Source organism: Zonotrichia leucophrys, unplaced genomic scaffold (genome assembly GCF_028769735.1).
Source record: "Zonotrichia leucophrys gambelii isolate GWCS_2022_RI unplaced genomic scaffold, RI_Zleu_2.0 Scaffold_73_224053, whole genome shotgun sequence".
NCBI lineage: Eukaryota > Metazoa > Chordata > Aves > Passeriformes > Passerellidae > Zonotrichia > Zonotrichia leucophrys.
The window spans coordinates 66,577-93,249 of record NW_026992278.1 but is presented as its reverse complement, the minus strand read 5'-3'; the positions used below and the strand labels follow the sequence as shown (position 1 = coordinate 93,249).

Below are 26,673 nucleotides of genomic sequence, written 5' to 3'. Positions count from 1 at the left end.
GAGCTGCAGAGCTGCCCCATGCTGCTGTACCCCAAAACCCTCTGTGTCCCCCCATGTCCCCCCATGTCCCCTGGTGTCCCCTGATGTCCCCATGTCCCCTGGGGCAGGTGGTGGCGTACCTGGTGGGCTGCAGAGCTGCCCCATGCTGCTGTACCCCAAAACCCTCTGTGTCCCCATGTCACCTCCATGTCCCCTGGTGTCCCCTGGTGTCCCCTGATGTCCCTGGTGTCCCTGGGGCAGGTGGTGGCGTACCTGGCGAGCTGCAGAGCTGCCCCATGCTGCTGTACTCCAAAACCCTCTGTGTCCCCATGTCACCTCCATGTCCCTCCATGTCACCTCTGTGTCCCCTGATGGTGTCCCCTGATGTCCCCATGTCCCTGGGGCAGGTGGTGACGTACCTGGCGAGCTGTGGCCTGCAGAGCTGCCCCATGCTGCTGTACCCCAAAACCCTCTGTGTCCCCCATGTCCCCTGGTGTCCCCTGATGTCCCTGATGTCCCCTGGGGCAGGTGGTGGCGTACCTGGCGAGCTGCAGAGCTGCCCTATGCTGCTGTACCCCAAAACCCTCTGTGTCCCCCCATGTCCCCTGATGTCCCCATGTCCCCTGGTGTCCCCTGGTGTCCCCATGTCCCCTGGGGCAGGTGTTGACGTACCTGGCGAGCTGTGGGCTGCACCATGCTGCTGTACCCCAAAACCCTCTGTGTCCCCCCATGTCCCCCCATGTCCCCTGATGTCCCCTGGGGCAGGTGGTGACGTACCTGGCGAGCTGTGGCCTGCAGAGCTGCCCCATGCTGCTGTACCCCAAAACCCCCTGTGTCCCCCCATGTCTCCCCATGTCCCCTGATGTCCCCTGATATCCCATGTCCCCTGATGTCCCCTGATGTCCCCTGATGGTGTCCCCTGGGGCAGGTGGTGACGTACCTGGCGAGCTGTGGCCTGCAGAGCTGCCCCATGCTGCTGGCCAAGGGTTACCCCGACATCGGCTGGAACCCCTGCGGGGGTGAGAAGTACCTGGACTTCCTGCGCTTCGCCGTCTTTGTCAACGGTGAGACGCCCCAGGTGTCCCCAGGTGTCCCCAGGTGTCCCCAAGTCCCCTCAAGGGGGTCCCTGTGTCACCCCCATGCCCCTCATGGCAGCACTATCTGGATTTCCTGTGCTTTGCCATCTTTGTCACTGGTGAGAGAACCCCGTGTGGCCCTCAGGTGTCCTTCAGGTGTCCCTCAAGTGTCCCTCAGGTGTCCCCAGGTGTCCTTCAGATGTCCCCCTGTCCCCTCCTGTGGGTTTGTGTTTTGGGGGTCCCTTTTTGGGGTCCCATTCCTGCAGGGGAGAGCGTGGAGGAGAACCCAGATTGAGGTTCCCAATTGAGTTCTCGGGACTCCCTGTGCTGGGAGTTTTGGGGTTCCCTGTTTTGGGGGTTTTGGGGTTCCCTGTTTTGGGGGTTTTAGGGTTCACTGTTTTAGGGTTTTTTTGGGTTTGTGTTTTGGGTATTCTGTGGTGTCCCTGTGACCTTTGGGGTCCCATTGCCCAAGGGAGAGCATGGAGGAGAACGCCAACGTGGTGGTGCGGCTGCTGATCTGGGGCTCCCTGTTTTAGGGTTTTAGGAGATTTTAGTGGTTTTAGAGGTTTTTTGGGCTTTTATTTTGGGATTTTTGAGGCGTCCCTGTGACTTTTGGGGTCCCATTCCCCAGGGGAGAGCGTGGAGGAGAACACCAACATGGTGGTGCGGCTGCTGATCCAGTACACTCTGTTTTAGGGTTTTAGGGATTTTAGTGGGTTTAGAGGTTTTTTGGGGTTTTTTGGGTTTGTGTTTTGGGTATTCTGTGGTGTCCCTGTGACCTTTGGGGTCCCGTTGCCCAGGGGAGAGCGTGGAGGAGAACGCCAACGTGCGTGGAGCTGCTGATCTAAGACTCTCTGTTTTAGGGGTTTTAGTGGTTTTTAGGGTTTGTGTTTTGGGAACTCTGAGGTGTCCCTGTGACTTTTGGGGTCCCATTCCCCAGGGGAGAGCGTGGAGGAGAACACCAACGTGGTGGTGCAGCTGCTGATCCGGAGCTCCCTGTTTTAGGGTTTTAGGGGATTTAGTGGTTTTAGAGGTTTTTTGGGGCTTTTATTTTGGGAATTTTGAGGTGTCCCTGTGACCTTTGGGGTCCTGTTCCCCAGATGAGAGCGTGGAGGAGAACACCAACGTGGTGGTGCGGCTGCTGATCCGGGACTCTCTGTTTTAGGGGTTTTGGGGTTCCCTGTTTTGGGGATTTTAGGGTTCCCTGGTTTAGGGATTTTTCAAGTTTGTGTTTTGGGAATTCTGGGGTCTCGCTGTGACCTTTGGGGTCCCGTTCCCAGGGGAGAGCGTGGAGGAGAACGCCAACGTGGTGGTGCGGCTGCTGATCCGGCGTCCCGAGTGCTTCGGGCCGGCGCTGCGGGGCGAGGGCGGCTCGGGGCTGCTGGCGGCCATCCAGGATGCCCTGAGCATCGCCCAGGACCCCGCCCGGGACGGGCCCAGCGGCCGCAGGGAGAGGAGGCCGTGAGCAGTGGGAATGGGATTGGGATGGGATTGGGATTGGGGTTAGGAATGGGATTGGGATGGGATTGGGATTGGGATTGGGATTGGGATTGGGATTGGGATTGGGATGGGATTGGGTGGAGTGGGTGTGATGGGATTGGATTGGGTTGGGGATGGGGATTGGGATTGGTTAGGGATTTTATTGGATTGGGATGGGGACCCGGCCTGGCAGGTCCAGCGGCCCAGGGGAGGAGGCGTGAGCAGTGGGAGTGGGATTGGATGGATGGGATGGGATGGGATTGGGATTGGATTGGATTGAGTGGGATTGGGATGGGATTGGGATGGGGATGGGATCGGATTGGATGGGGACCCCGCCCGGGACAGGCCCAGCGGCCGCAGGGAGAGGAGGCCGTGAGCAGTGGGAGTGGGATGGGATTGGGTTGGATGGGATTGGGATTGGGATTGGGATGGGGATGGGATTGGGATTGGGATTGGGATTGGACTGGAGGGGATGGGATGGGATGGATGGAGGGATGGGGGATTGGGTTGGGATGGGATTGGGATTGGGATGGATTGGGATGGGATTGGGATGGGGATGGGATTGGGATTGGGATTGGGATTGGGATTGGGATTGGATTGGGATGGGATTGGGATTGGGATTGGGATGGGGACCCCGCCCGGGACAGGCCCAGCAGCTGCAGGGAGAGGAGGCCGTGAGCAGTGGGATGGTGGGATGGGATTGGGATTGGGATTGGTTGGGATTGGGATTGGGATGGGATTGGGATGAGGATGGGGATGGGGATGGGATTGGGATTGGATTGGGATGGGGACCCCGCCCGGGACGGGCCCAGCAGCTGCAGGGAGAGGAGGCCGTGAGCAGTGGGAATGGGATTGGGATGGGATTGGGATTGGATTGGATGGGATGGGGATGGGGATGGGATTGGGATGGGATGGGATGGGATGGGATGGGAGGTGGGATTGGGATGGGATGGATTGGGGGATTAGGATGGGATTTGGGATTGGGATTGGGAGTGGGAGTGGGTTTGGATTGGGATGGATTGGATTGGGATGGTGGGATTGGGATTGGATGGGATGGGATGGGATTGGATGGGGACCCCACCCGGGACGGCCCAGCAGCTGCAGGGAAGGAGGCCGTGAGCAGTGGGAGTGGGATGGGATTGGGATGGGAATGGGAATGGGATTGGGTTGGGATTGGGTTTGGGAATTGGGATTGGGATTGGGATTGGGATTGGGATTGGGAATGGGAATTGGTATGGGTAGCTGGATGATTGGATAGCATTGGATGAGGTTGGGAATGGAAATTGGGATGGAATTAGGGTAAGGATGAGGATGAGGATGGAGATGAGATGTCCATGGTGAGAAGTGAAGTGAAAATGAAAACAGGAATGACAGCGGGCATCAAGCCATGAATGAAAGGGGGATGAGGATGGGCTGCAATGGGGTGGGCTGAAGATGACAACACTGGGATGGCCTGGGAGACCCCAGGGTGACCCCCTGACCCCTCAGACCCCCCGTTCCCCCCAGGTTCGGGCCCGAGGAGCCCCCCGAGGAGAACCGGGTGCACCTGGGCCACGCCATCATGTCCTTCTACGCCGCCCTCATCGACCTGCTGGGCCGCTGCGCCCCCGAGATGCACGTACGGACCTGGGGGCTTTGGGGGGGCTCAGGGGGGTCCTGGGGGGGTCAGGACTCGGGGTGTGACCCCCCCTCCCCGTGTGTGACCCCCACAGCTGATCCAGGCGGGGAAGGGGGAGGCCCTGCGGATCCGGGCCATCCTGCGCTCGCTCGTCCCGCTCGAGGACCTGGTGGGGATCATCAGCCTCCCCCTGCAGATCCCGGCGCTGGGAAAAGGTGGGGAGGGGTCCCCAAAACTGGGGAGGGGGACACCCCAAAATGTGGGGACTGGGATGGGGAACACACCCCAAAATGTGGGGAGCTGGTGGGGATCATCAGCCTCCCCCTGCAGATCCCGACGCTGGGAAAAGGTGGGGAGGGGTCCCCAAACCTGGGGAGGGGGACACCCCAAAATGTGGGGACTGGGATGGGGAACATCCCGAAATGTGGGGACTGGGGTGGTGGTCATCAGCCTTGGGCGCTGTTTGGGGAATTTTGGGGTGCTCTGAATTTTGGGATCCCACAGATGGGAATGTGGTGGAGCCCCCCATATGGTCACCAGCCGGGCTGGGGGGCTCTGGGACCCCAGGATTTGGGGGAATTCCCGGCTGTTTTAGGGTTTGGGGAGATTTGGGGTGCCCTGAGTTTTGGGGTCCCGCAGATGGGAACGTGGTGGAGCCCCCCATGTCCACCAGCCAGGCTGGGGGGCTTTGGGGACCCCAGGATTTGGGGAATTTCGGGCTGTTTTGGGGTTTGGGACTGTTCGGGGAGATTTGGGGTGCTCTGAATTTTGGGGTCCCGCAGATGGGAACGTGGTGGAGCCCCGCATGGCCGCCAGCTTCGTCCCCGAGCACAAGGCGCCCATGGTGCTGTTCCTGGACCGCGTTTATGGGGTGCAGAACCAGGAGTTCCTGCTCCACGTGCTGGAAGTGGGGTTCCTGCCCGACATGCGCGCGGCCGCCTCGCTGGACACGGTGAGGGGCACCCCAAAACCCCCTGGGGCTCCCCAAAATTCACAGCAGGGTTCATTGGGCCTGCAGCAGGGCCTGTTCCCTCCTGGGGGGTGGGTGTGGGGTCCCCCAAATGTTCCCTATAGGATGGGTGTGGGGGTCCCCAAATGTTCCCTATGGGATGGGTGTGGGGTCCCCCAAATGTTCCCTATGGGATGGGTGTGGGGTCCCCCAAATGTTCCCTATAGGACAGGTGTGGAGTCCCCCAAATCTCCCTATGAGATGGATTTGGGGTCACCCCAGTCTTTCCTGTTTGACCCCCCAAATCTCCCCCATGGGATGGATTTGGGGTCACCCAAAATCTTCCCTGTTTGATCCCCCAAATATTCCCTATGGGATGGATTTGGGATCATCCAAATCTTCCCTGTTTGACCCCCCCAAATCTCCTCTATGGGATGGGTTTTGGGCTCACCCCAACCTTCCCTGTTTGATCCCCCAAATCTCCCTATGACATTGGGGTCCCCAAATCTCCCTATGAGGTGGATTTGGGGATCACCCCAGTCTTCCCTGTTTGACCCCCAAATCTCCCCATGGGATGGATTTTGGGGTCACCCAAATCTCCTCTATCCAATATTCCTATGGGTGGATTTGGGGTCACCCCAGTCTTCCCTGTTTGACCCCCCAAATCTCCCCCATGGGATGGATTTGGGGTCACCCAAAATCTTCCCTGTTTGATCCCCCAAATATTCCCTATGGGATGGATTTGGGATCATCCAAATCTTCCCTGTTTTCACTCTCCAAATCTTCCCTATGGGATGGATTTGGGGTCACCCCAAATCTTCCCTCTTTGATCCCCCAAATCTCCCCCATGGGATGGATTTGGGGTCACCCCAACCTTCCCTGTTTGACCCCCCCCAAATCTCCTCTATGGGACACATCCCCAAACTCCCCCATGGGACCCCTCTGTCCCCTGTCCCCTCAGGGTGTGTCCCCACCCCGTGACCCCCCCATGTCCCCCCCAGGCCACGTTCAGCCCCATATCTCCCCAACAGGACACATCCCCAAACTCCCCCATGGGACCCCCCTGTCCCCAGGTCCCCTCAGGTTGTGTCCCCACCCTGTGTGACCCCCCCGTGTCCCCCCCAGGCCACGTTCAGCCCCAAATCTCCTCTATGGGACACATCCCCAAGCTCCCCCATGGGACACCCCTGTCCCCTCAGGGTGTGTCCCCACCCCGTGTGACCCCCCCGTGTCCCCCCCAGGCCACGTTCAGCCCCATATCTCCTCTATGGGACACATCCCCAAACTCCCCCATGGGACCCCTCTGTCCCCACGTCCCCTCAGGGTGTGTCCCCCCGTGTCCCCCCCAGGCCACGTTCAGCCCCAAATCTCCCCAACAGGACACATCCCCAAACTCCCCATGGGACCCCTGTCCCCTGTCCCCTCAGGGTGTGACCCCCCCATGTGACCCCCAGGACACGTTCAGCCCCAAATCTCCCCACAGGACACATCCCCAAACTCCCCCATGGGACCCCCCTGTCCCCTCAGGGTGTGTCCCCACCCTGTGTGACCCCCCCGTGTCCCCCCCAGGCCACGTTCAGCACGACGGAGATGGCGCTGGCGCTGAACCGGTACCTGTGCCTGGCGGTGATGCCGCTCATCACCAAGTGCGCGCCGCTGTTCGCGGGCACCGAGCACCGCGCCATCATGGTGGACTCCATGCTGCACACCATCTACCGCCTGTCGCGCGGCCGCGCCCTCACCAAGGCCCAGCGCGACGCCATCGAGGAGTGCCTCATGGCCCTCTGCAGGTGGGACCCCCGACGGGCACCAAAATGGCGCCGTGGGCCCCGGGGGTTGGTGTCTGGCACCAAAAGCAGCCCAACTCTTGTGGGGAACCCGACTGCCATGGCCAACCCAACTGGCATGGTCAGCGCAACTGCCATGGTCAGTCTAATCCCCATGGTCAACCCAGCTGCCATGGTCAACCCAACTGGCATGGTCAGTGCAACTGCCATGGTCAGTCTAATCTCCATGGTCAACCCAGCTGCCATGGTCAACCCAACCCAACTGCCATCGCCAACTCAACTGCCATAGTCAACCCAACCCAACCCCCATGGCCAACTCAACCGCCCTGGTCAACCCAATCTCCCATGGTCAACCCAACCGCCACTGGCCAACCCAACACCATGGTCAACCCAACGCCATGGTCAACCCAACCCCATGGCCCCCAACCCATGGTCAACCCATAGACCCAACCGCATGGTCACTAAACCAACCCATGGTCTGCTCAGATGCCATGGTCAACCCAACCGTCAAGGCCAACCCAACTGCTATGGTGAACCCAACTATCATGGCCAACCCAACCACCATGGTCAACCCAACCGTGGTGGCCAACTCAACCACCATGGTCAACTCATCCCCCCTGGTCAACTCAACTCTTATGGCCAACCCAACTGCCATGACCAACCCAACTGCCATGGTCAACCCGACCACCATGATCAACTTAATCCCCATGGCCAACCCAACCCTCTTGGTCAACTCACCTGCCATGGCCAAGCCAATCCCACACCAGCCACTCCTCGTGTCCCTCCCCGAGGCCCAGCATGACCCCACCGAGTGTCTCATGGCCCTCTCAGGTGACCCCCAGACCCCCCTGACCCCCCATTTCCCCCCAGGTACATCCGCCCCTCGATGCTGCAGCACCTCCTGCGCCGCCTCGTCTTCGACGTGCCCATCCTCAACGAGTTTGCCAAGATGCCCCTCAAGGTGAGCCCCAAGGGTGTCCCCATGCCCTGACCCCCACAGAGTGACCACAGAGTGACCACCCGTGTCCCCCTCAGCTGCTGACCAACCACTACGAGCGCTGCTGGCGGTACTACTGCCTGCCCAGCGGCTGGCCCAACATGGGCGTCAGCTCCGAGGAGGAGCTGCACCTCACCAGGAAGCTCTTCTGGGGCATCTTCGACTCCCTGGCGCACAAGGTGGGGTCACGGGGTGGTGACACACCTGGGGGACACACCTTGGGGGGGGGGATGCACCTGAGGGACACACCTGGGGGTGACACACCTGAGGGATGCACCTTGGGGAGATACACCTGGGTGTAGTGGTGGTGGGAACGTGGGAATGGGGGTGAGGGGGATGTGAGGACAGAGGGGACATTGGGACACGGAGCTGGGGGTGATGGGGACGTGGGCATGATGGGGATATGGGGATGGAGCCTCACCAGGAAGCTCTTCTGGGGCATCTTCGACTCCCTGGTGCACAAGGTGCGGTCACGGGGTGGTGACACACCTGGGGGACACACCTTGGTGGGGGGACACACCTGGAGATACACCTGGGTGTGGTGGTGGTGGGGATGGTGTGGTGGTGGGAACGTGGGAATGGGGGTGAGGGGGATGCGGAGAGGTTGGGGTGGGGGGTGATGTAGATGTGGGGACAGTGGGGACATTGGGACATGGAGCTGGGGGTGATGAGGACAAGAGTGTGATGGGGACATGGGGATGGTCATACTGGGGACATGGGGATGGTGACACTGGGGACATGGGGATGGTGGCACTGGGGACATGGGGATGGTGACACTGGGGACATGGGGATGGTGACATTGGGGACATGGGGATGGTCATACTGGGGACATGGGGATGGTGACACTGGGGACATGGGGATGGTGACAATCAAGGGACATGGGGATGGTGACACTGGGGACATGGGGATGGTGGCACTGGGGACATGGGGATGGTGAAAATCAAGGGACATGGGGATGGTGACACTGGGGACATGGGGATGGTGACAATCAAGGGACATGGGGATGGTGACACTGGGAACATGAGCGTGGTGACACCGGTGCCACAGGGATGATGACACTGGAGGATCACAGAGCTGGTGGCTGTGGTGGCCCTGGTTACACAGGGCTGGTGACACCGGTGCCACAGGGATGATGACACTGGGGGATCATGGGTTTGGTGGCTGTGGTGGCCCCGGTGTCACCGGTGCCACAGGGACAATGACACTGGGGGATCACAGCTCCAGTTCCTGTGGTGGCCCCGGTGTCACCAGTGCCACAGGGACAATGACACTGGAGGATCACAGCACCAGTTCCTGTGGTGGCCCCGGTGTCACCGGTGCCACAGGGACAATGACACTGGGGGATCACAGCTCCAGTTCCTGTGGTGGCCCCGGTGTCACCGTGTCCCCGTCCCCGCAGAAGTTCGAGGCCGAGCTCTACAAGCTGGCCATGCCGTGCCTCTGCGCCATCGCCGGCGCGCTCCCGCCCGACTACGTGGACGCCAGCTACTCGTCCCGCACCGAGAAGAAGGCCTCGGTGGACGCCGAGGGCAACTTCGACCCCAAACCCGTCGAGACCCTCAAGTAGGGCTCCCACAGACCCCTCCCCGTGCCAGCAGGAGCCCCCCGACCTGTCTGTGCTCATGGAGAGCCCCCAGCCCCATCCAGATCCTCATGGAGAGCCCCCAGCCTCATCCATCCTCATGGAGAGCCCCCAGCCTCATCCAGATCCTCATGGAGAGCCCCCAACCCCATCCCGATCCTCATGGAGAGCCCCCAACCTCATCCAGATCCTCATGGAGAGCCCCCAGCCCCATCCAGATCCTCATGGAGAGCCCGCAACCCCACCCATCCTCATCCAGATCCTCATGGAGAGCCCCCAGCCCCATCCAGATCCTCATGGAGAGCCCCCAGCCCCATCCAGATCCTCATGGAGAGCCCCCAACCCCACCCATCCTCATCCAGATCCTCATGGAGAGCCCCCAACCCCACCCATCCTCATCCAGACCCTTATGGAGAGCCCCCAACCCCATCCAGATCCTCATGGAGAGCCCCCAGCCTCATCTGTGCTCATGGAGAGCCCCCAACCCCATCCAGATCCTCATGGAGAGCCCCCAGCCCCATCCAGATCCTCATGGAGAGCCCCCAACCCATCCAGGTCCTCATGGAGAGCCCCCAGCCCCATCTGTGCTCATGGAGAGCTCCCAACCTCACCCATCCTCATCCAGACCCTTATGGAGAGCCCCCAACCCCATCCAGATCCTCATGGAGACCCCCCTGACCCCATCCATCCTTATCTAGAGACCCCCAGCCCTGTCTGTGAGACCCCTCCCCAATCCATCTTCATCCTCATGGAGATCCTCCATCCTCAATCCATCCTCATCCTCATGTAGACCCCTCCTCAATCCATCCTCATCCTTATGGAGATCCCCAACCCCATCCAGGCCCCCATGGGGTTCATCCATCCTCATCCTCGTCCTCGTGTCCCCCCCTGACCCCAATGTCCCCCCGTGTCCCCCCAGTGTCATCATCCCCGAGAAGCTCGACGGTTTCATCAACAAATACGCCGAGTACACGCACGAGAAGTGGGCCTTCGACAAGGTGGGGACCCCCCGAGACCCCCCCAGACCTGTGGGACACCCCCAGGACCCCCTGGGACACCCCCGGGGTCTCCTCTGAGCCCCCCAAAATCTCCTCTGTGTCCCCTTCCCCAGATCCAGAACAATTGGACTTTTGGGGAGACCGTGGACGAAGAAGCCAAAACCCACCCGATGCTGAGACCCTACAAAACCTTTTCTGAGAAGGTACCACGGGACCCCCGGGACACCCCCAGACCCAGGGGGACACCCCCAGACCCAGAGGGACCCCCCCAAACTCAGGGGCACACCCCCAAACCCAAATGGACACCCCGAAACCCAGGGGGACACCCCCAGACCCACCAAGGCCACATTGGGAGCCCCCAACCCCTTCCCTCCTCCTCCTCACGGACCCCCCCGCCAAACCCCCCGATTTTGGGGTGCCCCCTGACCCAGGGGGACACCCCCAAACCCAGGAGGACCCCCCAAAACTGAGGAGACACTCTCAGGACCAAGAGATCTCCTGGTGGCCACCAAGACCATGTTGGGAGCCCCCAGCCCCTTCCCTCCTCCTCATGGACCCCCCCAAACCCCCGATTTTGGGGTGCTCCCTGACCCCCCCAGACCCAGAGGGACCCTCCAAACTCAGGGGTACACCCCCAAACCCAAATGGACACCCTGAAACCCAGGGGACACCCCCAGACCCACCAAGGCCACATTGGGAGCCCCCAACCCCTTCCTTCCTCCTCCTCATGGACCCCCCCCAAACCCCCCGATTTTGGGGTGCCCCCTGACCCCCCAGACCCAGAGGGACCCTCCAAACTCAGGGGCACACCCCAAACCCAAATGGACACCTCCAAACCCAGGGGGACACCCCCAGACCCACCAAGGCCACATTGGGAGTCCCCAACCCCTTCCCTCCTCCTCCTCAGGGACTCCCCCCCAAACCCCCGATTTTGGGGTGCCCCCTGACCCAGGGGGACACCCCCAAACCCAGGAGCACCCTCCAAAACTGAGGAGACACTCTCAGGACCAAGAGATCTCCTGGTGGCCACCAAGACCATGTTGGGAGCCCCCAACCCCTTCCCTCCTCCTCCTCATGGACCCCCCCCCCCAAACCCCCGATTTTGGGGTGCCCTCTGACCCCCCCCAGACCCAGAGGGACCCCTCAAACCCAGAGGGAGCCCCCAGACCCAAATGGACACCCCTAAACCCAGGGGGACACCCCCAGACCCACCAAGGCCACATTGGGAGCCCCCAACCCCTTCCCTCCTCCTCCTCATGGACCCCCCCCCAAACCCCCCGATTTTGGGGTGCCCCCTGACCCCCCCTGACCCAGAGGGACACCCCCAAACCCAGGAGGACCCCCCAAACCTGAGGAGACACTCTCAGGACCAAGAGATCTCCTGGTGGCCACCAAGACCATGTTGGGAGCCCCCAACCCCTTCCCTCCTCCTCCTCAGGGACCCCCCCCCCAAACCCCCCGATTTTGGGGTGCCCCCTGACCCCTTGGGACCCCCCAGGACAAGGAGATTTACCGGTGGCCCATCAAGGAGTCCCTCAAGGCCATGCTGGCCTGGGAGTGGACGGTGGAGAAGGCGCGGGAAGGGGAGGACGAGCGCACGGAGAAGAAGAAAACGCGAAAAATCTCCCAAAACGCCCAGGTGGGACCCCAAAATCACCTCGGGAGGGGATTGGGGCACCCCAAAATCACCTGGGGGAGGTGAGAGGGGGGTTAGGGGTGTGGAGCACCCCAAAATCACTTGTGGGGGAGGTGAGGGGTGTGGAGAACCCCAAAATCACCTCGGGAGGGGATTGGGGCACCCCAAAATCACCTGGGTGTGTGGAGAACCCCAAAATCACCTCAGGAGGGGATTGGGGCACCCCAAAATCACCTGGGGGAGGTGAGGAGGGGGTCAGGGGTGTAGAGAACCCCAAAATCACCTCAGGAGGGGATTGGGGCACCCCAAAATCACCTGGGGGGAGGTGAGAGAGGGGTTAGGGGTGTGGAGAACCCCAAAATCACCTCAGGAGGGGATTGGGGCACCCCAAAATCACCTGGGGGAGGTGAGAGAGGGGTTAGGGGTGTGGAGAACCCCAAAAACACCTAGGGAGGGGATTGGGGGCCCCAAAATCATCTGGGGGAGGTGAGGAGGGGGTCAGGGGTGTGGAGAACCCCAAAAACACCTCAGGGGGGGATTGGGGCACCCCAAAATCACCTGGGGGAGGTGAGAGAGGGGTTAAGGGTGTGGAGAACCCCAAAATCACCTCAGGAGGGAATTGGGGTGCCCCAAAATCATCTGGGGAAAGGTGGAGGGGGCTTAAGGGTGTGGAGACCCCCAAAATCACTTAGGGGGAGGTGAGGGGTGTGGAGACCCCCAAAAACACCTCGGGAGGGGATTGGGGCACCCCAAAATCGTCTGGGGGAGGTGAGAGAGGGATGAGGGGTGTGGAGACCCCCAAAATCACCTGTGGGGAGGTGGAAGGGGTCAGGGGTGAGACCCCAAAATATTGGGGACCCCCTGACCCCCCCCCCCAAATGTCACCCCCCCCCCCAGGCCACCTACGACCCCTCCCATGGGTACAGCCCCCAGCCCGTGGACCTGAGCGGGGTCACTCTGTCCAGGGAGCTGCAGGTGAGGGCCCCAGTGTCCCCCAATGTCACCCAGGGTCACCCCAGTGTCACCCAGTGTCACCTCAGTGTCACCCCAGTGTCACCTCAGTGTCACCCAGTGTCCCCCAATGTCACCCAGTGTCACCCCAGGGTCACCCAGTGTCACCCAGTGTCACCTAATGTCACCCCAGTGTCACCCCAGTGTCCCCCAATGTCACCCCAGTGTCACCCCAGTGTCACCCCAGTGTCACCTCAGTGTCACCCAATGTCACCCAGGGTCACCCAGTGTCCCCAAATGTCACCCAGTGTCACCCCAGTGTCACCCCAGTGTCACCCAGTGTCACCCCAGTGTCACCCAGTGTCCCCAAATGTCACCCAGGGTCACCCAGTGTCACCCCAGTGTCACCCAGTGTCCCCAAATGTCACCCAGTGTCACCCCAATGTCACCCAGTGTCCTTTTGTGTCCCTCCTGTCCTCTTGAGACCCCCAAATGTCCCCCCCCCCAATGTCTCCTTGTGTTCCCTGGGGTCCTCCCTGGGGGTGGCCCCCTAAACCACCCCAAATCTCCCCTAAAACCACCCCAAATCCCCCCAAATCCCCCTAAACCACTCCAAATCTCCCCTAAAACCACCCCAAATCACCCCAAATCCCCCTAAAACCACCCCAAATCACCCCAAATCCCTCCTAAATCCCCCTAAATCCTCCCAAATCCCCCTAAAACCACCCCAAATCCCCCTAAAATCACCCCAAATTCCCCCAAATCCCCCTCAAATCCCCCTAAATCCCCCAAATCCCCCCAACCCCCCCAGGCCATGGCGGAGCAGTTGGCTGAGAACTACCACAACACCTGGGGCCGCAAGAAGAAGCTGGAGCTGGAGGCCAAGGGTGAGACCCCTCCCCAAATTGGGGGGCACCCCCTGGGACACCCCAAAGCCCAGGGGAGCTGGAGGCCAAGGGTGAGACCCCTCCCCAAATTGGGAGAGTCCAGGCTGTAATTTGGGAGTTCCAAAGAGTTGATTTGGGGGTTCCAAGGGGTGGATTTGGGGGTTCCAAGGGTGGGATTTGGGGGTCTCCAAGGGTGGGATTTGGGGGTTCCAAGGGGTGGATTTGGGGGTCCCAATGGGTGGATCTAGGGGTTCCAATGGGTGGATTTGGGGGTTCCAAGGGATGGATTTGGGGGTCTCCAAGGGTGGATTTGGGGGCTCCAAAGGATGGATTTGGGGCTCCAAGGAATTGAATTGGACGTTCCATGGAGTGGATTTGGGGGTTCCAAGGGATGGATTTGGGGGTCCCAATGGGTGGATCTAGGGGTTCCAAGGGTGGGATTTGGGGGTCCCAAGGGGTGGATTTGGGGGTCTCCAAGGGGTGGATTTGGGGGTTCCATGGAGGGGATTTGGGGGTTCCAAGGGTGGGATTTGGGGGTCTCCAAGGGGTGGATTTGGGGGTTCCAAGGGTGGATTTGGGGGTTCCAATGGGTGGATTTGGGGGTTTCAAGGGATGGATTTGGGGGTTCCAAGGAGGGGATTTGGGGGTTCCAAGGGTGGGATTTAGGGGTCCCAAGGGGTGGATTTGGGGGTTCCACAGAGTTGATTTGGGGGTTCCAAGGGGCAGGGATTTGGGGGTCTCCAAGGAGCTGATTTGGGGGTTCCATGGAATGGATTTGGAGGTTCCAATGGGTGAATTTGGGGGTCCCAAGGGATGGATTTGGGGGTCCCAAGGGGTGGATTTAGGGATTCCAGGGGGTGGATTTGGGGGTCCCAATGGATGGATCTAGGGGTTCCAAGGGGTGGATTTGGGGGTTCCAAGGGGGGGATTTGGGGGTTCCAAGGGGTGGATTTGGGGGTCCCAAGGGGTGGATTTGGGGGTTCCAAGGGGTGGATTTGGGGGTTCCAAGGGGTGGATTTGGGGATTCCAAGGGATGGATTTGGGGGTTCCAAGGCGTGGATTTGGGGGATTCCACAGAGTTGATTTGGGGTTCCATGGAGGGGATTTGGGGGTCCCAAGGGGCGGATTTGGGGGATTCCACAGAGTTGATTTGGGGGTTTCAAGAGCTGGATTTGGGGGTTCCAAGGGGTGGATTTGGGGGTCTCCAAGGGGCGGATTTGGGGGTTCCAAGGGGTGGATTTGGGGGTCCCAAGGGGTGGATTTGGGGGTCCCAAGGGATGGATCTAGGGGTTCCAATGGGTGGATCTAGGGGTTCCAAGGGTGGGATTTGGGGGTCTCCAAGGGATGGATTTGGGGGTCCCAAGGGGTGGATTTAGGGATTCCAGGGGGTGGATTTGGGGGTTCCAAGGGATGGATTTGGGGGTTCCAAGGAATGGATTTGGGGGTTCCAAGGGGGGGATTTGGGGGTCTCCAAGGGTGGGATTTGGGGGTCTCCAAGGCCGCTTTGGGGCGCAGGAGGGGGCTCCCACCCGCTGCTGGTGCCCTACGACACGCTGACGGCCAAGGAGAAGGCGCGGGACCGCGAGAAGGCCCAGGAGCTGCTCAAGTTCCTGCAGCTGCACGGATACGCCGTGACCCGGTCAGGAGACCCCCAAACCCCCCCCCGGGGCACCCCAAAACTCCCTCAGGGACAGCCGGAACCCCAACGGGAACCTGGAGTGTGGGCTGGGGGGAGAGCAGGGACTGGGGAGGGAACTGGGGGTCCTGGGGGGGTCTAAAAACACCAAAATCCCCAAATTCTGGGGGGATCAGGGAGTGGGAGAGGTGCCAGGTATTGGGGGACTCCAAAATCGCCCCAAATCCTCCTAAAATCCCTTCAAAATCCCCCAAAAATCTCCCTTAAATCCCCCCAAAATTCCCCTAAAATTTCTGGAGAGACTCCAAATTCTGGGGGGATCAGGGAGTGGGAGGGTGCCAGGGGTCCTGGTATTGGGGGACTCCAAAATCCCCCCAAATCCTCCTAAAATCTCTTCAAAATCCCCCAAAAATCTCACTTAAATCCCCCCAAAATTCCCCTAAAATTTCTGGAGAGACCCCAAATTCAAGGGGGGATCAGGGAGTGGGAGGGTGCCAGGGGTCCTGGTATTGGGGGACTCCAAAATCCCCCCCAAATCCTCCTAAAATCTCTTCAAAATCCCCTGAAAATCTCCCTAAAATCCCGCCCAAAATCTCCCTAAAATCCCCCCAAAATCTCCTTAAAATCCCCCCAAAATCTCCCTAAAATGCCCCCCAAAATCTCCCTAAAATGCCCCCAAAAATCTCCCTAAAATCCCCCAAAAATTTCCTTAAAATTCTCCTAAAATCTCCCTAAAATCCCCCCAAAATCCCCTTCAAATCCTCCCAAAACCCCCCCAAAATCCGGAGGTGACCCCAAGATCTGCAGCACTCGGGGCTGGTGGGAATGCAGGGAGGTTCTGGGGGATTTGAGGACGCTTTAGGGGGTCGGGGGGGATTTGGGGAGGGGGTCCTGAGTTTTGGGGTCCCCCCCTGTGGCAGGGGGCTCAAGGACATGGAGCTGGACACGTCGTCCATTGAGAAACGCTTCGCCTTCGGCTTCCTGCAGCAGCTGCTGCGCTGGATGGACATCGCCCAGGAGTTCATTGCGCACCTGGGTGAGACCCCAAAACCCGGGGGGCACCCCCAAATCCCGGGGGACACCCCCACATACCCCCCAACACCCTGGGAGTCCCCAAAATCCACTGGGAGTCCCCCAAATCCCTTGGGAGTTTCCCTCAGCCCTTGGCTGGACATTGCCCAGGAGTTCATTGCGCACCTGGGTGGGACCCCAAAATCCTGGGGGGCACCCCCAAATCCCGGGGGGCACCTTCAGAACCCCCCCAAACCCCCCGAATATTCCCTGATCCCTTGGGAGTCCCCAAAATCTGCTCTGAGTTCCCCAAATCCCCTGGGAGTTCCCCAGCCCTTGGCTGGACATTGCCCAGGAGTTCATTGAGCACCTGGGTGAGACCCCAAAACCCCGGGGGCACCCCCAAATCCCGGGGGGTGCCCCCAGATAACCCCCAAACCCCCCGAATATTCCCTGATCCCTTGGGAGTCCCCAAAATCCACTGGGAGCTCCCTAAATCCCCTGGGAGTTCCCCCAGCCCTTGGCTGGACATTGCCCAGGAGTTCCTTGCACACCTGGGGGAGACCCCAAAATCCCGGGGGGCACCCCAAAATCCTGGGGGACACCCCCAAATCCCGGGGGGCACCTTCAGAACCCCCCCAAACCCCCCAAATATTCCCTGACCCCCTGGGAGTCCCCCAAATCCCTGGGAGCTCCCCAAGCCCTTGGCTGGACCTCGCCCAGGAGTTCATTGCGCACCTGGGTGAGGCCCCAAAATCCTGGGGGCACCCCCAAATCCTGGGGGGCACCTTCAGAACCCCCCCAAACCCCCCAAATATTCCCTGATCCCTTGGGAGTCCCCAAAATCTGCTCTGAGTTCCCCAAATCCCCTGGGAGTTCCCCCAGCCCTTGGCTGGACATTGCCCAGGAGTTCATTGCGCGCCTGGGTGAGACCCCAAAGCCCGGGGGCACCCCCAAATCCTGGGGGCACCCCCAGATACCCCCCCAAACCCCCCGAATATTCCCTGATCCCTTGGGAGTCCCCAAAATCCACTGGGAGTCCCACAAATCCCCTGGGAGTTCCCCCAGCCCTTGGCTGGACATCGCCCAGGAGTTCATTGCGCACCTGGGTGAGACCCCAAAACCCGGGGGGCACCCCCAGATACCCCCCCAAACCCCCCGAATATTCCCTGATCCCTTGGGAGTCCCCAAAATCCACTGTGAGTTCTCCAAATCCCTTGGCTGGACATTGCCCAGGAGTTCATTGCACACCTGGGGGAGACCCCAAATCTTGGGGGGCACCCCAAAATCCCGGGGGGCACCCCCAAATCCTGGGGGGCACCCCCAGATACCCCCCAACACCCTGTGAGCCCCCCAGATCCCCTAGGAGCTCCCTCAGCCCTTGCATGGACATTGCCCTGGAGCTCATTGCGCACCTGGGTGAGACCCCAAAATCCCGGGGGGCACCCCCAAATCCCGGGGGACACCCCCAGATACCCCCCAACACCGTGGGAGTCCCCAAAATCCCCTGTGAGTCCCCAAAATCCACTGGGAGTCCCCCAAATCCCTTGGGAGTTTCCCTCAGCCCTTGGCTGGACATTGCCCAGGAGTTCATTGCGCACCTGGGTGAGACCCCAAAACCCCGGGGGGCACCCCAAAATCCCGGGGGGCACCATCAGAACCCCCCCAAACCCCCCGAATATTCCCTGATCCCTTGGGAGTCCCCAAAATCCTCTGCGAGTTCCCCAAATCCCCTGGGAGCTCCCCCAGCTTTTGGATGGACATTGCCCAGGAGTTCATTGCACACCTGGGGGAGACCCCAAAATCCCGGGGGGCACCCCAAAATCCTGGGGGACACCCCCAAATCCCGGGGGGCACCTTCAGAACCCCCCCCCAAATCCCCCAAATTTTCCCTGACCCCCTGGGAGTCCCCCAAATCCCTTGGGAGCTCCCCCAAGCCCTTAGATGGACCTTGCCCAGGAGTTCATTGCGCACCTGGGTGAGACCCCGAATCTTGGGGGACACTCCAAAATCCCGGGGGGCACCTTCAGAACCCCCCAAATCCCTGTGAGGCCCCCAAAATCCCCTGTGAGTCCCCCAAATCCCTTGGGAGCTCCCTTGGCTGGACATCGCCCAGGAGCTCATTTTGGTGAGACCCCAAATCTTGGGGACACCCCCAAAATCCTGGGGATCACCCCCAAATCCCGGGGTCACCCCAATCCCACGGGACCCCCCCAGGACCCCCCTGACCCCCATTTTTTCCCCCAGAGGCCGTGGTCAGCAGCGGGAGGGTGGAGAAATCCCCCCACGAGCAGGAGATCAAGTTCTTCGCCAAGGTCGGGGGGACCCCAAAAATGGGGAGGGGACACCCCAAAAATGGGGGGAAACACCCCAAAAATTGGGGAGGGGACACCCCAAAAATTGGGGAGGGAAACACCCCAAAAACGGGGACAGGAGATGCCAAAAAGGGGGGGGACGCCCCAAAAATGGGCAGGGGAGACCCCAGAAACAGAGAGGGGACACCCCAAAATTGGGGATGGGACACCCCAAAAATGGGGAGGGGAGACCCCAAAAATGGGGAGGGGACACCCCAAAAACAGGGGGGACATCCCAAAATTTGGGATGGGACGCCCCAGAAATGGAGATGGGAGACCCCAAATTCAGGGATGGAATGCCCCAAAAATGGGGAGGGGACACCCCAAAACCCCTCAAATTGGGGGAGCACCGGGGGACAGGGTGGTTTTGAGGTCCCTGTGGGATATTTGGGGTTTTTGTGGATTATTTGGGGTCTCTGTGGGGTATTTGGGGTTTCTTACAGCTTTTGGGAGGTGTTTATGGGTTCTTTGGGGTCTCTGTGGGGTGTTTGAGGTCTCTGTGCATTTTTTGGGGTTCCCCGTGGGTTTTGGGGTCCCGCTGAGCCCCCGGTGCCCCCCCAGATCCTGCTGCCCCTCATCAACCAGTACTTCCACAACCACTGCCTCTATTTCCTGTCCACGCCGGCCCAGGTGCTGGGCAGCGGCGGCCACGCCTCCAACAAGGAGAAGGAGATGATCACCAGGTGAGACCCCAAAATCGCCCTGAATTCCCCACAAAATCCCCTAAAATCCCACCCAAAAAATCCCCACAACCAATCCCTCCCAAAATCCACCCAAATACCCTCCCAAATCCTCCAAAATCCCACCCAAAATCCACCAATCCACCCAAAATCCCCCAAAATCCCTAAAATCCCTCCCCAAAATCCCACCCCAAATCCCTCTCCAAGCCTCAAATCCCAACCCCAAAATCCCCACAAAATCCCCTAAAATCCCCCCAAAATCCCTCCCAAAATCCCACCCCAAACCCCCTCCAAGCCTCAAATCCACCCCAAAATCCCCACAAAATCCCCTAAAATCCCACCCCAAAATCCTCCCAAAATCCCATCCCAAATTCCCCTCCAAGCCCCAAATCCCAACCCAAAATCCCCACAAAATCCCCTAAAATCCCACCCAAAAAATCCTCCCAAAATCCCACCCCAAACACCCCTCCAAGCCTCAAATCCCAACCACCAAAATCCCCACAAAATCCCTAAAATCCCTCCCCAAAATCCCCCAAAATCCCACCCCAAGCACCCCTCCAAGCCTCAAATCCCAACCTCAAAATCCCCACAAAATCCCCTAAAATCCCTCCCCAAAATCCTCCCAAAATCCCACCCCAAACACCCCTCCAAGCCTCAAATCCCAACCCCAAAATCCCCACAAAATCCCCCAAAATCCCCCCAAAATCCTCCCAAAATCCCACCCCAAATCCCCCTCCAAGCCTCAAATCCCAACCCAACCAAAATCCCCACAAAAAATAAATCCCCTAAAATCCCAAACCCCCAAAATCCTCCCAAAATCCCACCCCAAACCCCCCCAAGCCTCAAATCCAACCCCAAATCCCCATCCCAAAATCCCCCCCAAACCTCCCAAAATCCCACCCCAAACACCCCCCAAGCCTCAAATCCCAACCCAAAATCCCCACCCAAAATCCCCCCCAAATCCCCCCAAATCCCCCACCAAATCCCAACCACAAAAACCCCCGAGCCCAAAATCCCCCTGAGCCCCAAATCCCACCCCAAAATCCGACCAAACCCAAAATCCCCCCAAACCCCAAATCCCCATGCAAACCCCCACATTTCCAGTTTGGGGTCCCTGGGGTTTGGGGTTTTGGGGACCCCCTGACCCTTTGTGTCTCTCCTGGGGGGGTTTTGGGGACCCCTGACCCTTTGTGTCCCTCCTGGGGGGGTTTTGGGGACCCCCCTGACCCCCTTGTGTCCCCCCCTGGGTTTTGGGGACCCCCCCTGACCCCCTTTGTGTCCCCCCCCAGCCTGTTCTGCAAACTGGCCGCGCTCGTCCGGCATCGCGTGTCCCTGTTCGGTAACTGGGGACACTGGGGGGACACTGGGGGGATTGGGGGACACTGGGGACGCTTGGGTGACACTGGGGACACTGGGGACACACACAGGGGCACTGAGAGGGACTGGGGACACACTGGGGGGACACTGGGGGGACTGGGGGGACACTGGGACACACTGGGGACACACTGGAGGGACACTGGGGACACACAGGGGGGCACTGGGGACACTGGGACACACTGGGGGGACACTGGGGACACACAGGGGGGCACTGAGAGGGACTGGGGACACACTGGGGGGATTGGGGGGACACTGGGGACACTGTGAGGGCACTGGGGACACTGGGGACACTGGGGGGATTGGGGGACACTGGGGACACTTGGGTGACACTGGGACACACTGGGGACACTGTGGGGGCACTGGGGACACACTGGGGGGCACTGGGGACACTGGGACACACTGGAGGGACACTGGGGACACACAGGGGGCACTGGGGACACTGGGACACACTGGAGGGACACTGGGACACACTGGGGTGTCACACTGGGGCCAGCGGTGGCACTGTCCCCTCCCCCCCAGCTGATGTCCCTGTCCCCACCCAGGCACAGACGCCCCGGCCGTGGTGAACTGCCTGCTCATCCTGGCACGGTCCCTGGACGCCAGGTGGGGACAGCGGGGACACCGCGACCGTGTGTCCGTCCGCGTGTGTGTGTCACTGTGTCCCCGATGTCCCCAGTGTCCCCGATGTCACCAATGTCCCCAGGACGGTGATGAAGTCGGGCCCCGAGATCGCCAAGGCCGGGCTGTGTCCCTGATACCCCCATTGTCCTGGATGTCCCCAATGTCCTGGGTGTCCCCAGTACCCCCAATGTCCCCAATGTCCCCAGGATGGTGGTGAGGTCGGGCCCTGAAATCGTCAAGGCCGGGCTGTGTCCATGTCCATGATACCCCCAGTAACCCCATGTCCCCAATGTCCATGCTGTCCCCAACCTCCCCAAATGTCCCCGATGTCCCCAACATCCCCAATGTCCCCAATGTCCCCAATGTCCCCAGGACCGTGATGAAGTCGGGCCCTGAGATTGCCAAGGCCGGGCTGTGTCTCTGTGTCCCTGTGTCTGTGCCCATGTCCCTGATATCCCAAATGTCCCCAATGTCCCCAATGTCCCCAGGACCGTGATGAAGTCGGGCCCCGAGATCGCCAAGGCCGGGCTGTGTCCCTGTGTCTGTGCCCATGTCCCTGATACCCCTGATACCCTCAATGTCCCCAATGTCCCCGATGTCCCCAGGACGGTGATGAAGTCGGGCCCCGAGATCGTCAAGGCCGGGCTGCGCTCGTTCTTCGAGTCGGCGGCCGAGGACATGGAGAAGTTGGGGGAGCAGCTGCGGCTGGGCCGGGGGACCCCGACCCGCGCCCCCACCAAGGGCGTGGCCCAGAACGTCACCTACACCTCGGTGGCACTGCTGCCCGTGCTCACCGCGCTGTTCGAGCACCTGGCACAGCACCAGTTCGGGGACGACGTCATCTGTGAGTGACATGGGGACAGGGGACAGCGAGGGCCACAAGGGTGGAGAGACAGGGGCGGACAACTGACGGGCAGCAGGACAGACCAGGGGGACAGCACGTGGGAAGGAGAGGGGACAGGGGACAGGGGACGGGGGGGACAGGGACAGCGGGACAGGGGACATGGATGGGAAGGCAGTGGACGGAGGTCAGGGGACAGGGGAGGACATGTGGGGACAGCAGGGACAGGGGGACAGCAGGAGGGGACAGCAGGGACAGAGGGGACAGGGGGACAGTGGGATGGAGAGGGGACAGTGGGATGGAGGGGGGGACAGGGGACAGCGGAGGCAGGGGACAGTGGGAACAGGGACATCAGGGACAGAGGGGACAAGGGGGACAGCAGGGACAGGGGGACAATGGGACAGTGGGGACAAGGTGACGGGGACAGCAGGAGGGGACAGCAGGGACAGAGGGGACAGGGAGGACAAGGGGACAGCAGGGACAGGGGGACAGCAGGGACAAGGGGGACAGTGGGATGGAAGGGGGGACAGCGGGGACAGGGGGACACGTTGGGGTCTGGGGACGTGGTGGGGACAGGGGGCTTGGGGACACAAGGACATGTTGGGGACGTGTCGAGGTGTGGGTGGGGAGGACACAGTGGGGACGTGGTGGGGACATGGGGACAGGGGGACATTAAAGGGAGGTGGGGACAGAGGATGCATTTGGGAGGGTCGGGGGCATGGGGACACAGTGGGGACACAGCAGGGGAGGACATGGGGACAGTTGGTGACACCGCTGTCCCCACAGTGGACGATGTGCAGGTGTCCTGTTACCGCATCCTGTGCAGCATCTACAGCCTGGGCACCGCCCGCGGGCCCCTCGTGGACAGGTGGGGACCCCAAAACCCCATCAGGGACCCCAAAAACCCCATCAGGACCCCAAAAACCTCCAGCAGGGTCCCCAAAACCTCAGTGGGGACCCCAAAAACCCCACAATGTCCCCAATGTCCCCACAGGCAGAGGCCAGGCCTGGGCGAGTGCCTGCCCGCCGGCATGCCATGGGTGTCATGGGATCCTTGGGGTGCCATGGGGTGTCCATGGGTGCCATGGGGTGACCCCTGGATGTCCCCTTGATGTCCCCTTGATGTCCCCAATGTCCCCTCATGTCCCACAGGCAGAGGCCGGCCCTGGGCGAGTGCCTGGCCTGCCTGGCCGCTGCCATGGGGTGCCATGGGGATCCTTGGGGTGCCATGGGGTGCCATGAGATGACCCCTGGATGTCCCCTGATGTCCCTCGATGTCCCCAATGTCCCCTCATGTCCCCACAGGCAGAGGCCGGCCCTGGGCGAGTGCCTGGTCCGCCTGGCCTGCCTGGCCATGGCCATGAGGTGTCCATGGGGTGTCCATGGGGTGCCATGGGGTGACCCCTGGATGTCCCCTGATGTCCCCTCGATGTCCCCAATGTCCCCACAGGCAGAGGCCGGCCCTGGGCGACTGCCTGGCCCGCCTGGCCACCGCCATGGGTGCCATGGGGTGACCCCTGGATGTCCCCTTGATGTCCCCAATGTCCCCTCATGTCCCCACTGGCAGAGGCCAGCCCTGGGCGAGTGCCTGGCCTGCTTGGCCGCTGCCATGGGGTGCCTTGGGGATCCTTGGGGTGCCATGGGGTGACCATGGGGTGCCATGGGGTGTCCATGGGGTGACCCCTGGATGTCCCCTGATGTCCCCAATGTCCCCTCGATGTCCCCACAGGCAGAGGCCGGCCCTGGGCGAGTGCCTGGCCCGCCTGGCCGCTGCCATGGGGTGCCATGGGGTGTCCATGGGGTGCCATGGGGTGACCCCTGGATGTCCCCTGATGTCCCCTCCATGTCCCCAATGTCCCCACAGGCAGAGGCCGGCCCTGGGCGAGTGCCTGGCCCGCCTGGCCGCCGCCATGCCCGTGGCCTTCCTGGAGCCGCAGCTGAACCACCTGAACCCCAGCTCCGTGTACAGCACCAAGAGCGCCCGCGAGCGCGCCCGTGCGTGTCACCTGGGTCACCTGTGTGTCACCCCAGTGTCACCTGGGTCACCTGTGTGTCACCCCAGTGTCACCTGTGTGTCACTTCTGTCACCCCCGTGTCCTCCCACAGCTGCCTGCATCTCCCCACAACCCTCCGTGAGTGTGCCCGTGGCTGTCCCCGTGTCACCTCTGGGAGTCTCCAACCCCTGTCCCTGTGTCCCCATCTTGCCTTGGGGTGTCCCCTGCTCTCCTTGGCATGTCCACAATGTGTCCTTGTCCCCATGTCCCCAATGTGTCCTTGTCCCCATGTGTCCCCAGTGCTGGGTCTCCCGTCCCGCGTCGAGGAGCTGTGTCCCCATGGGATGTCCCCCAACCCTGTCCCTGTGTCCCCATTTCAACTTGGGGTGTCCCCTGCTCAGGGCGTCCCCATCTCACTTCAAGGTGTCCCCAACACTGTCCTCATGTCCCCAACCCTGTCCCCCTCTCCCCAGTGCTGGGCCTCCCATCCCACGTCGAGGAGCTGTGTCCCCATGGGATGTCCCCAACCCTGTTGGTGTGTCCCCTCGGGATGTCCCTAACCCCTGTCCCTGTGTCCCCATGGGATGTCCCCAGCCCTGTTGGTGTGTCCCCTCGGGATGTCCCCAACCCTGTCCCCATGTCCCGCCCAGTGCTGGGCCTTCTGTCCTGTGTCGAGGAGCTGTGTCCCCATGGGTTGTCCCCAACCCTGTTGGTGTGTCCCCATGGGATGTCCCCAGCCCTCCTGGTGTGTCCCCATGGGATGTCCCCAACCCTCCTGGTGTGTCCCCTTGGGTGTCCCCAACCCCTATCCCCGTGTCCCCAGTGCTGTGTCCCCTCGGATGTCCTCACCCTGTTGGTGTGTCCCCATGGGATGTCCCCAACCCTGTTGGTGTGTCCCCTCGGGATGTCCCCAACCCTCCTGGTGTGTCCCCTCGGGATGTCCCCAACCCTGTCCCTGTGTCCCCCTGTCCCCCCAGTGCTGGGCCTCCCGTCCCGCGTCGAGGAGCTGTGTCCCCATGGGATGTCCCCAACCCTGTTGGTGTGTCCCCATGGGATGTCCCCAACCCCTGTCCCCGTGTCCCCCCCAGTGCTGGGCCTCCCGTCCCGCGTCGAGGAGCTGTGTCCCCTCGATGTGTCCCAACCCTGTTGATGTGTCCCCTTCGGGATGTCCCCAACCCTGTTGGTGTGTCCCCTCAGGATGTCCCCAACCTGTGTCCCCCTGTCCCCCTCAGTGCTGGGCCTCCCCTCACGGGTCAAGGAGCTGTGTCCCCATGGGATGTCCCCAGCCCTCCTGGTGTGTCCCCTCGGGATGTCCCCAACCCCTATCCCCGTGTCCCCAGTGCTGTGTCCCCATGGGATGTCCCCAACCCCTGTCCCGTGTCCCCTCGGTGTCCCAGCCTCCTGGTGGTGTGTCCCCATGGGATGTCCCCAACCCTGTCCCCATGTCCCCCTCAGTGCTGGGCCTCCCGTCCCGCGTCGAGGAGCTGTGCCCGGACCTGCCGGACCTGGAGCGCCTCATGGGCGACATCGGCGGCCTGGCGGACTCGGGCGCGCGCTACACGGAGATGCCGCACGTCATCGAGGTGACGCTGCCCATGCTGTGCCACTACCTGCCCCGCTGGTGGGAGCGCGGCCCCGACGCCGCCCCCCAGGGCCCCTGGGCCACCGAGGTCACCGCGCAGCACCTCAATGCCCTGCTGGGCCACATCCTGCGCATCGTGGTCAACAACCTGGGCATCGACGAGGCCTCCTGGATGAAGAGGCTGGCGGGTGAGGGGGCCCGGAGGGGATGGTGGCACTGGGTGGGTGCTGCAGGGCATTGTGGTGGCCTTTGGTGGGTTTTGGTGGTCCCAGGATGGTGCTGGTGGCCCTGGGTGGGTTTTGGTGGTCCCAGAATGGTGCTGATGGTCCTGGGTGGCTCCTGCAGGTCATTGTGGTGGCCTTTGGTGGGCAGCAGTGGTCCCAGGATGGTGCTGGTGGTCCTGGGTGGGTTTTGGTGGTCCCAGGATGGTGCTGGTGGCCCTGGGTGGCTTCTGCAGGGCATTGTGGTGGCCCTGGGTGGGTTTTGGTGGTCCCAGGATGGTGCTGGTGGCACTGGGTGGGTGCTGCAGATCATTGTGGTGGCCTTTGATGTGGGTGTCAGTGGTCCCAGGATGGTGCTGGTGGCCCTGGGTGGGTTTTGGTGGTCCCAGGATGGTGCCGATGGCCCTGGGTGGGTTT

At 61.3% G+C, this 26,673-nt stretch overlaps 1 protein-coding gene across 1 annotated transcript in view; it reads left to right on the top strand.

The window, feature by feature from the left end:
- RYR1 (ryanodine receptor 1) overlaps nucleotides 1-26,673 on the top strand; it is a 126,312-nt gene that overhangs the window by 60,722 nt on the left and 38,917 nt on the right. Inside the window, exons 46-69 of the mRNA XM_064737545.1 lie at nucleotides 908-1,043; nucleotides 2,336-2,516; nucleotides 4,041-4,152; nucleotides 4,247-4,367; nucleotides 4,935-5,104; nucleotides 6,671-6,891; nucleotides 7,759-7,849; nucleotides 7,924-8,064; nucleotides 9,285-9,448; nucleotides 10,387-10,465; nucleotides 10,579-10,668; nucleotides 11,964-12,104; nucleotides 12,999-13,076; nucleotides 13,864-13,939; nucleotides 15,455-15,578; nucleotides 16,496-16,611; nucleotides 18,834-18,901; nucleotides 19,502-19,623; nucleotides 20,910-20,959; nucleotides 21,540-21,600; nucleotides 22,224-22,462; nucleotides 23,246-23,327; nucleotides 24,324-24,454; nucleotides 25,909-26,223. Of these exons, the coding sequence (XP_064593615.1) occupies nucleotides 908-1,043; nucleotides 2,336-2,516; nucleotides 4,041-4,152; nucleotides 4,247-4,367; nucleotides 4,935-5,104; nucleotides 6,671-6,891; nucleotides 7,759-7,849; nucleotides 7,924-8,064; nucleotides 9,285-9,448; nucleotides 10,387-10,465; nucleotides 10,579-10,668; nucleotides 11,964-12,104; nucleotides 12,999-13,076; nucleotides 13,864-13,939; nucleotides 15,455-15,578; nucleotides 16,496-16,611; nucleotides 18,834-18,901; nucleotides 19,502-19,623; nucleotides 20,910-20,959; nucleotides 21,540-21,600; nucleotides 22,224-22,462; nucleotides 23,246-23,327; nucleotides 24,324-24,454; nucleotides 25,909-26,223 (3,109 nt within the window). The remainder of the gene's footprint in view (nucleotides 1-907; nucleotides 1,044-2,335; nucleotides 2,517-4,040; nucleotides 4,153-4,246; nucleotides 4,368-4,934; nucleotides 5,105-6,670; nucleotides 6,892-7,758; nucleotides 7,850-7,923; nucleotides 8,065-9,284; nucleotides 9,449-10,386; nucleotides 10,466-10,578; nucleotides 10,669-11,963; nucleotides 12,105-12,998; nucleotides 13,077-13,863; nucleotides 13,940-15,454; nucleotides 15,579-16,495; nucleotides 16,612-18,833; nucleotides 18,902-19,501; nucleotides 19,624-20,909; nucleotides 20,960-21,539; nucleotides 21,601-22,223; nucleotides 22,463-23,245; nucleotides 23,328-24,323; nucleotides 24,455-25,908; nucleotides 26,224-26,673) is intronic.